Here is a 9,345-nt window from a genome sequence, read left to right as displayed (position 1 = left end):
GCTGACAAGCATCCAGGCTCATCTGCTCCAGGCAATAATAAACTCAGAGCCGGGTAAGTTACTTCACCCACAAGACTAACAGCTGATTCCATAGGTTGAACACATGCTACTTACAGCACATAAATAGAAATTGTTTTTCTTTTTTTTTTTTTTCCTTAAAAACACGTTATGAAGGTCTACGGTCCGATTGCCTCAACACTGCCGCATGCACATAACCGTTGGCCTCCACAGAAGCGGGCTGCTCTAGGCAGCGCAGAAAGCTGTCTCTGCATCAGCTGTTCCAGGTGTCACGGGACAGCTAGCCTGCCCCCGTGCTCACACGTTACCCACACAGCCATTAAATAAATACAGTACTAGCTAAGAACAGGTTTTAATACAAACTCTAGGGTTGTTTTTAAAAAGAAGTATTCATCCATAGAGGGTTACAGTTAACAAATACCATCGTCACTTTATTTCTCAGAACCAGAAATAGTGTTGAAGAAACAAACAACAACAACAACAAAAAAGAGACACGGCATGTCATTTACAGAAGTGCAACCAGGGTACAGGGCAGCTCTCAGCGACACGAAGGGCTTCTGCAGCCAGGAGAGGGGAGCCACGGCAGAAGATGGCAGCTCCCGCTCCCAGCAGGCGCCTGACCTTGCGACGCTCTCCAAGGGAATCTGTCACCGCACCCTCCACCCCACCCCATGAGTGGGACCCACAGCACATGGGACCACTGAGTCCCACAGCACCCACCGAGCCAGGGAGCTGCAGGAAGGTGGCTTTGCAGGGAGGTACCCCAAAATAAGAGACCTTAAAATAAATAGGACCAGAGCTTCTTTACAGTAGGCAATGCACTAGCTTTACCGTGAACAAAACTAAGACTAACAGTCACTTCTTGCCAACAGAGAAACTTTTCCTCCTTTTCACCTTTTCCAGCCCCCTGCCCTCCCTGCTGCAGTGTGGCCAGGATGGCATTGCTGAGGGGGAGGTGGCAGGGGGGCACACAGCAGTCAGTCCCATCTTTGTGCCAGGGGGAGCAGTGCTGGCTGGGGGGGGGCCCTGCACAGCCCTGGGGCTGGCAGAGGCAGCCGAAGGTGCCTGTGTCCATCCCCACACCGGCCAAAACCATCCTCAGCAGCTACCAGCAACTCTGCACCATGACCCAGCCGTACAGCTCCAGATGCCACCACTGCTGACAGCTGTGATCCAGCTGCCTCTTCCAAACACACTTCTTCCAGAGGGAAGAGGGGCAGGGTGGGGGCACAAGCAGAGCCTGACCTCATCCATGCTCCCCCAGCACCCCACCACAGCCCAGGCTCAGGGGCTAGTGGAGGGCTAGCAGGGTGCTGTCAGGGCTCACCACCCAGCCCGGGCTAGGGGGCAGGAAGGGGAACCCCAGCCCCATTAGGAAGCTAAGTGGGGTAGCAGTAAGGAGGGGGCTGGGGCAGGGAGCAGCGCTCACTTCTTGGAGCTCTGCGTCTTCTTGGGCAGCAGCACGGCCTGGATGTTGGGCAGGACACCGCCCTGGGCGATGGTCACGCCGCCCAGCAGCTTGTTGAGCTCCTCGTCGTTGCGGATGGCCAGCTGCAGGTGCCGCGGGATGATGCGCGTCTTCTTGTTGTCGCGGGCCGCGTTGCCCGCCAGCTCCAGGATCTCGGCCGACAGGTACTCCAGCACGGCCGCCAGGTACACCGGCGCCCCGGCGCCCACCCGCTCCGCGTAGTTACCCTTCCGCAGCAGCCGGTGCACCCGGCCTACGGGGAACTGCAGCCCGGCCCGCGACGAGCGCGACTTGGCCTTAGCCCGCGCCTTGCCGCCGGACTTCCCCCGGCCCGACATGGCCGGCAGGCAGCGGCCCCTCGCCGCCGCCGCCTCCCCGAGAAGCGCCGCACAGAGACAGTCCCGGCGCCTGCAGTGAGACAAACGCCGTTACACCGCGCCGGGGCCCCGCACGTCCCCGCCCGCCGCTGCCGCTGCCGCCGCACCACCCTTACCCGCAGCCGCCGCTCCGCTCCCCCCTGCGCGCCGCCCGCCGCCGCACTGCCTGCGCGGCCGCCGCCGCGCCGCGGATATCGCTGCCCGCCCCACCGCCCGCCGCTCCCCATTGGTCGTCGCGCCGCTGGCGCGGCGCTGATTGGTCGCCGCGCCGATCCCTGATTTGCATAGGGCTCGCAGCGCCCCGGTTCTGCCGCGGGTCCGGCGCCGAGGGCAGCGCCCGGCGGGGAGCGACGCGGCTGTGCGCTTTGCTCCGAGGGGTCCCGGCTCCCAACCGGCCAAGCCCGGCCGCAGCCAAGATTCCCCCACACCGCGGCAGCTGCTTCCTGGCTGCGCTGGTGCGAGCGAGGGCGTTTGGCCGGAGCTCCCCTGGGTGTCCCCGCAGCGCTGCTCCTCACCGGCTGCCCCTTTCGCCTTACCCAAACCCACAGTCCCCTCCCCGGCCAGCGGGATGCTTCCGGGCATCCCCCGGAGCATCCCCCCCGCCTGCAGCGAGCACTGCCCTCCGTGCCAGAGCATCATGCAGCAAGGGCAAAGTTGGTCCCGAGCCAGCTTTCGGGGCCGGATCGTGCCGGTCATCTCCTCACCAGGAAGAAGCAACGGCTGCAAATGGCATTGGGCGAGCAGCCAGGCTCCGGTTTAAAGGTGGTGTAGTTGGGCAGTAACAGCTCCTCATTAAACACCCAGCGTCGTTGGTTTTGGTGATGATGCTGCCGGTGCTCACAGGCTGGAGGGAGATAACCTGTACCCCACGTCTTTACATCACCCCTGCCTCCCCAAGGGAAGGATTACGCTCCCCAGAGTGGGGAAAGGTGAGCATCCCCCACTCGTGCTCAGCATCTTCACTGCCTCCACAGAAAGTGGAGACCTGAAATGAATTTGAGATGAGCCGGTGACCTTTGGAAAAGCCTTATCTGCAGAGAGCACTGACCAGGCCAGGGCAGCCGAGCTGCTCACCCTGGAGGAGCCTTGGCTGGGCAGGGAGAGAAACCTCCCTTGTGGCTCCTGCAAGGACAGGCACCGAGGTGACAGCTCCAACACCTGAAGACCTATTTATTCTGCCAGGAGCTGCTCATGCAGGGACTCTTGCCTCAAGTCACCATGAGAGCAATGAGGAGCCAGCTAGCAACAGGCTTTCTGGCTGGAAATCCTAATCCCACACCAGCTTCCCATAAGCCACGAGACCTTCTGGGCTCAGCCGCCTCTGTGGCACGCGAGGGATTCAGAGACAGATTTGGCTCCAAGAGCGCTAGGGTCTCCCTGGCTTCCCATCCCGCAGCTCCTGCCCTGGTTCCACTGCCCTTCTTCAGGGATGAGCCCCAGCAACAGCCACCCCTGCAGCTCCCCAGGGGCAGATCATTCGAGAGGAGCCCCAGAATAAACCCCTGGGGAGTATTTTCCACTGGCAAGTACAAATGCTCCAGCAACATGGCCCTGCCAGTACCCTGAGAGCTCAGCAGCTTGTAGCTGGTCTCCCCCTCAGCAGATGCAGAGGAGATACGAGCTCTGCCTGTGAAACAGGAGCAACTGGCTGCGTTGGGCAAGGGGGACGCAGACACGCACATGGACAAGAGCACTGCACAGTCAACCAGTTAATTCCATTTTATTGTTCCCAATACAAATGAAGTACTGCTTTCCAGCAAGGGTGCCACCGTGTAAGGCTTTTGGTCTGTAACATCTGGCTCTGTTTACAAAATCCCTGACCTCAAAAACAACTGCTCTGTGCTGTTCTGTAGTGGCACTCTGCTTATCTGGGCTTTAATGAATGACCTTTATGAACAAGGCAGAACACACCCCTCCACAGATCAAGAACATCCTCTCTAAGTCTTCAGATCCCATTAATAAAATGATTGTCCAAACAACGTGACCAAGACATGCTGTCCCACCCCGCTGCCTGCAGGGAATCCCAAGCACAGCCCAGTTCCTCCCGGGCACTGCTTAAACATCTCCCTGTTGAGGAGCCACGAAGGCACGTGGCAATGCTGGTGCAGAGCAGGATGCCTCTGGCAGATCTTCCTGAGCCTGGGGTTTCCTCCTAGTATTTATTGCATGTTCCTCTGTACCGCAGCCATCTTTTGAGAGCGAGAATATCCAAAAGGAATTTGTACAGAATCAATATGGAATCAAATGGAAGAGAGGTATCAGTTTAATACAAAAAAAAAAAAAAAAGGAAAAGAAAAGAAAACAGGAGATGTGAACACTGTCAGAAGGCAGAAGCTACTCCTCCGCAGCAGGCTGAGATGCCTCTCAAGGCTTTATCTGTGCTTGGCACAAGCGACTGCCAGGGAGGGAGGCCAGCAGGTTATATCCACTCCCATCAGCACAAGACAAAGCCAAAACCTTTAAAGATGAAAACCAACCTTTAACAAAACACAAAGAACAGAGACAATAACCTAGAGCATTGAATCAACACCTGAGAGACTTGGAGAATCTCAACAGCTATCTGCCAAGCCTTCCAAAAAGTGTTCGTCACCCTGCTTAGGAAAATCAGGAGGGAAAAGGACGGCCAGCCATCCTAGATGGTGCCTAAGCCTTGCGCTTCTTTGCAGCCGGCTCTCCCTCCTTCCCCAGCCACTGCTGCAGGATGCCTGCGCTGGTTTTCTTGGGCGAAGGGCTGTGGATGAACTGACTCTTCCACCTGGGCAAATCATTTTCATTCTTCTGCGGAGAGCCCTCCTGGGAGTTTTTTAACCAGCCCAGCATCACTTTGCTGCTTGGGGTGGCTTTGACCTCCTGGGGAGATAAAAGACAGTGGGAGAGAAGTCAGAGGCACAGCGAGAGCAGGGCAGGCAGCCAACTGCAAGAGCTGGACCAGAGCTGGATGCAGAGGCTGGAGCCACGGCCCTGCCTGCTATCAGGCACATCTGTGGGAGGTTCCCCGGGCTGCTGGAAACAGGCTTGTTCCAAGCCCCATTTCACATGGAATTTGCCTCATTTGGCAGAGAAATCCTGGCCCGGGGTGACAGTTTATTTCTGGAAGTGGAGGGAAGGGAATCTGTTCAGGGCTCTGCACTCCAGCATCAAGCACAGGCACATCCCGCAGACGCCACCCCTCCTGCAACCTGGCAGCACTGTCCCTGCTCAGGGACGTCACTGTGACCAAGCTCTCCCCTGCCAAGCCCCCGCCAGCTCTCACCTTCGTGGCTCCCAGCTCGATGGGTGCAAGACAGTCGGGTGTGTTGTTACGGACGCTGTTGACAAAGGTGGACACTGGGTGGAAAACGATGTTCTCCGTGGGCTGGATGAGTTTAACCGCTTCTTGGGTTGGCACTTCAGCAAAGTCCAGCCATTTCCTGATGGCCTCATCCCCGTCCAGGATGGCTGGCATCCTAGGGAACAAGATGGTCGCAGCTAAAACCCAGCGCCAATACGGCCGAGCAGGGTGGAAAAAGCCAGGCTCGTAAGCTAGCAAGGAGCTGGCAGCTTCGGGGGAAATGGGGAAAACGGAAGCTACAGGATGCTCTTCCGCAAGGCAGAGCGTGCATTCGCTTTGCCCAGGTGGCTGCTTTGCTGGAAGAGGCGGAGGGGTTAACTGCCAGGCCCCGGTCAGGCAGAGAGCGATCCAACTCCAACTGCCACCCGCCAGGGCACAAAGATGGTGATTTATGGAAAGGGCGCGAGGCAGTGACCCAAAACGAGCTGGTAATGTTGTAGCGTTTGCCTCCGAGGGCATCAGGAGGAGGCAGGGCTCCCTGCATGCTGCCAGACCGGCATTTGAAGGTGCAGCTTTCCTCCCTCGCCCCCCCGCCGCCCTGCAGCCCCCCCGCCTGCTCTCACTTGCCTGTGATGGATGAAGCTCACGTCCTTGGATGCATCCACAGTGATGATGGTGTAAGTGTACAGCGTTTCTCCTCCCGCCGGCGGCTCCCAGCAGTCGAAAATGCCAGCCATGGTGAGCAGCCTCCATCCTCTCCATTCCTCGTCTCCCTCTGTCCCCTCAGCCTGCAGGAGAGAGGCCCCATTCCCCCCGTCAGTGCCGGCCCATGGGCAGCCAAAGCATCACAGACTTGCTGGTGCCACGGCAGGCCAATGACTTAGATCTAAGTCATAAACTGAATTAATTTGAGGGCTTTCCAGGAGCCCTTCTGCTAATTTGAGGTGACTCCAGGAGAGGTACCGGGAGCCTCATTGTCCCACAGGCAAGCCAGCGCCCTCCTCCCCTGCTGAACATCCCAACCGCCGGCTCAGCCAAAGGAAAGAGGTAGCGAAACTCCCAGCCCAGTCCCCTGTGAGACACATTGCCCACCCATGCAAATATCCAGCATGTGGGGAGCAGTGAGCGTGACGGCGGGGACGCTGCGGCACCCTTTGCAGCCAAGGGACCGCAGTGGCAGGGACTGCTGGCCGCAGAGGGACGCTGGGGTGCCGAGCCCACCATGAAACAGAGCCCCGTTGGGAAACAGAGACCCCCAGAGAGGGGCACAGCTGGAGGAAGGGGGCTTTTCCCCGGGCATCTGGAGGGAGCAGGGGCTCAGAGCAGTGTGTGAGTGTTCAGACACGGTGAGGGGCTCCATACCACGGCATCCTTGGCCTGGGGGAAGTAAATGAAATAGGGCTGCTTCCCCCCGCTGTGCTGCTGCCACTCGTAGAAGCCATCTGCCAGGACCACGCAGCGCTTGCCCTTGAGGAGAGCACCCTGGCGGAGAGAACACAGGAGCAAGCAGTGAACGGCAGCCTGGGGCAGCGGGCGAGGGAGGACGGGGGCTGCTGGGACCACACAGCCCACTCGCTCCCTCTCAGGGCTCCCCTAAACTGCCCCGCGGGGTGCACAAATGCCACCAACCAGTGCTGTGATGAAAGATTAGCTTCACCAGCAACAACCTTTTCAGTTCTATTTTAATGAAATCTGCCAGCTCTGCAGTACAGGGACTCATTTAGGAGGATCCTCCCCTGTGCAGCAGATGAACGCTGACCGGTACTCGCTAGGGAGATGCTTCAGCTCTGGTTTTGCTGACTACAGGATCTCTTCAGGCTGGTCAGGAAGAGAACAGCAACTCACCTTGTAGGAGGACTTCTTCAGCATGGTATCGCTGCGGCAGTTGGAGGTGTTAAACTGCAGTTTGGAGGGGTCGTCCTTTTTGAACCAGGAGGGAACCAAGCCCCAGCGCATGTCCATGAGGACCCGCTCGGAGGAGTCGGCATCCTTTCAAACGAGACAGAGAAACACCTCAGGTCAGAGCCATGTCGCAGGGACCACAAGCATCACCACAGCTTGAGAGAGGGGCTTCGCAGAGCCCAGCGAGAGCGGCTTCTCCCCGTGCAAGTGGGGGGAACAGGTCAGCATCTCTGCCAAGAGCTGAGCTGGGGCTCGCAGCCCCTCCGATGCCAAATCTGCCTCTGCTGTTTTGCAGGGATGCCGCTGACAAGCCGTGCAGAAAAAGCCACTAATTATAACCCTTTGCATATGCTTAACGGCTTTCCTGTAAGAATTAATCTTCAGCAGAAAGCACAAGAATATTTTGCAGAAATAAGTAACTAATAACTAAGTGTCTCAGTGAGGCTCGCCTTGACGACTCTCTGGAGCAATAAACGCAGTTTTTCTTCAATGGGAAGTGCCTGGACCCGTGAGCTCTCCAGCTCTTGAGCAAACGATCATGTCAGGCTGCTGTTGAGGTCTCCAGAACTTCCCTCTTCAAAGCGAGCGTCCTAAGGGTATACGCCTCACCTTCATTTCCATAACGTGATTTCTGCGGACCCGGTTCACTTTCACTCCTCGCGCTTTGCGTATCACCTGCGCTTGGACAACGGAAACGGCTTGCGGCTTTCACTTCTCCCCCAGTTCGCTCTCGCTTTCTGCGCGCAGCTGCCAGCCCCGCGCAGCACAGCGCTGGGGAGAGCGAGGGCCGGCGGGGCACTTGCTCCCAAAGAACTGCAGTAGATACATGTATATACCTGCTATAGGCGTGCATACATATAGAGATGTGTATGTGCGCAGTCTTGTGAAGTCTTCCAGAGCCTCCCACAGATGAGGAGTGGCAAAAAGGGGCACCCTACATCGCGCCTGTGTCCCAACAGCTGAACAGAGACAGACAACCAAGCAGGTATCTGCCTGTGACCTGTATCGTGCTCCCAGCCCTGTATTCCTCTGCTCCACCAGCTTATCGGCTGCTCTCGGAGGCTGTGGGACCCCAAGGCAGGAAAGGAGGGTAGGAAGGATGCCCGAGGGCATTGCCCACAGCACTCCAAAGTGGTCCCACCAAGGCGTCCCGCCCCATCCCCTGCGCCGGTAACGGCTGCCAAGTGTAGCAGCCCCTTTCGCTACGCCGCTGGCCAGGGGAGGAAGAGCGGAGGGAGCCCAGATTGGGGTGTTTCAATTCAGCGCACCCAGCTTCACCCCGCTGAACACAACAGAGCAGCAGTTCACCGGGCACCCTCTTGTGCGGAAACCAAACGAGATGCACGAACAGTTGTACAGGCTGCTCAGGTGGTCTGGGGAAGGTCTGGCGAGGCTTAAATTAGCCGGGATAACAGTCACTGCAGGTGTACAGTTATTTTACAGCTCTGAAGTTGAGATTTTTTTTTCTCTACCCTCCCCTACCAATGCGACCTGGACACTCTCAGCAGCATTACGAAATGAAAAAAAAAGCCTCAGGAAAGCAGAATAAAACCAGCAGAGCAATTATAGGCATTTGGGAAAAAATTCTACTGTAGTTAATCACTTATATATAAATTTTTGCAGAGAATCTAACACTGCTAGAAGCATGGTACTGATTGCCCACCCTCCTTAGGAACGCGCCAACACTAAGAAGAAGAGACACCTTTGCGAGTAGAAAACGCAAAACCTGCCGCGTACCCTGAGCAAAGCGAAGCCAAAGAAGCCGTTACCATCCGGATCGGTGCCACACCGCCCCGCTCCCCCCGCTCGGCCAACCTCCGAGCGAAGCCGCAGGACACAGTAGCCAGGCGCGGCTTTGTGCAGCAGCAGCGACCAGGCACCCGAGGCGAAGGGCCGGAGCCAGGACGCGGCCCCGGCGCCCTTGTTTGGGTTCGCGAAGGGAGGGGAGGGCGGTACCTGGTGGAGGTGCCGGCGGGAGAGCAGCACCGGGCCGCTGGACTGCGGGCCCTTGTTGTAGGAGGGCCGGTACCTCTCCGCCCGGATCCACTCGGGCTGCCGGGGCCGGCCCCCGCGGTCGCGGTAGGCGCAGGCCCGGCGGAGGTTCTCGGCCCCCAGGGAACAGGCCGTCCGCCCGCACATCCCGCCGCCCGCCCGGCTCTGCGGGCCGCCCGCCCCGCTCGGCGCTGGGACGGGGCCGGCCGGGCGCTGCGCTCCGCCCCGCCGGGGGCAGGCGGCGGCGGGCGGGCGGGGCGGACCCGGCCCCGGCACGGCCGCGGGCTCCGGAACCGCCTCCCCGCCCCGTGAGGCAG

At 58.7% G+C, this 9,345-nt stretch overlaps 2 protein-coding genes across 2 annotated transcripts; both read right to left on the bottom strand.

The window, feature by feature from the left end:
• Positions 1-422: 422 nt before the first annotated feature.
• Positions 423-2,016, bottom strand: LOC137667684 (histone H2A type 2-B). Its single transcript, XM_068408684.1, has 2 exons — positions 1,980-2,016; positions 423-1,894 (listed from the first exon to the last, which is right to left on the bottom strand). The coding sequence occupies exon 2, from the start codon at positions 1,822-1,824 to the stop codon at positions 1,444-1,446; it is 381 nt and encodes a 126-aa protein (XP_068264785.1). The 5' UTR covers positions 1,825-1,894; positions 1,980-2,016; the 3' UTR covers positions 423-1,443.
• Positions 2,017-3,594: 1,578 nt separating this feature from the next.
• On the bottom strand, positions 3,595-9,217 carry HMCES (5-hydroxymethylcytosine binding, ES cell specific). Its single transcript, XM_068409082.1, has 6 exons — positions 8,993-9,217; positions 6,980-7,123; positions 6,497-6,616; positions 5,762-5,922; positions 5,117-5,309; positions 3,595-4,713 (listed from the first exon to the last, which is right to left on the bottom strand). The coding sequence occupies exons 1-6, from the start codon at positions 9,173-9,175 to the stop codon at positions 4,507-4,509; spliced, it is 1,008 nt and encodes a 335-aa protein (XP_068265183.1). The 5' UTR covers positions 9,176-9,217; the 3' UTR covers positions 3,595-4,506.
• Between the last annotated feature and the right edge of the window lie 128 nt (positions 9,218-9,345).

This window comes from Nyctibius grandis, chromosome 10 (assembly GCF_013368605.1).
Source record: "Nyctibius grandis isolate bNycGra1 chromosome 10, bNycGra1.pri, whole genome shotgun sequence".
Lineage (NCBI taxonomy): Eukaryota > Metazoa > Chordata > Aves > Nyctibiiformes > Nyctibiidae > Nyctibius > Nyctibius grandis.
The sequence above is the reverse complement of the archived record's forward strand: the minus strand, read 5'-3'. Positions and strand labels throughout refer to the sequence as shown.

Coding starts and splice junctions, on each gene's coding strand:
- LOC137667684 (XM_068408684.1), bottom strand. CDS start 1,824: ATGTCGGGCCGGGGGAAGTCCGGCGGCAAGGCGCGGGCTAAGGCCAAG.
- HMCES (XM_068409082.1), bottom strand. CDS start 9,175: ATGTGCGGGCGGACGGCCTGTTCCCTGGGGGCCGAGAACCTCCGCCGG. Junction 5,923..6,496: donor CCCAGGCCAAGGATGCCGTG/GTATGGAGCCCC, acceptor TCTCTCCTGCAG/GCTGAGGGGACAGAGGGAGA. Junction 5,310..5,761: donor GTGAGCTTCATCCATCACAG/GCAAGTGAGAGC, acceptor CTTGTTCCCTAG/GATGCCAGCCATCCTGGACG.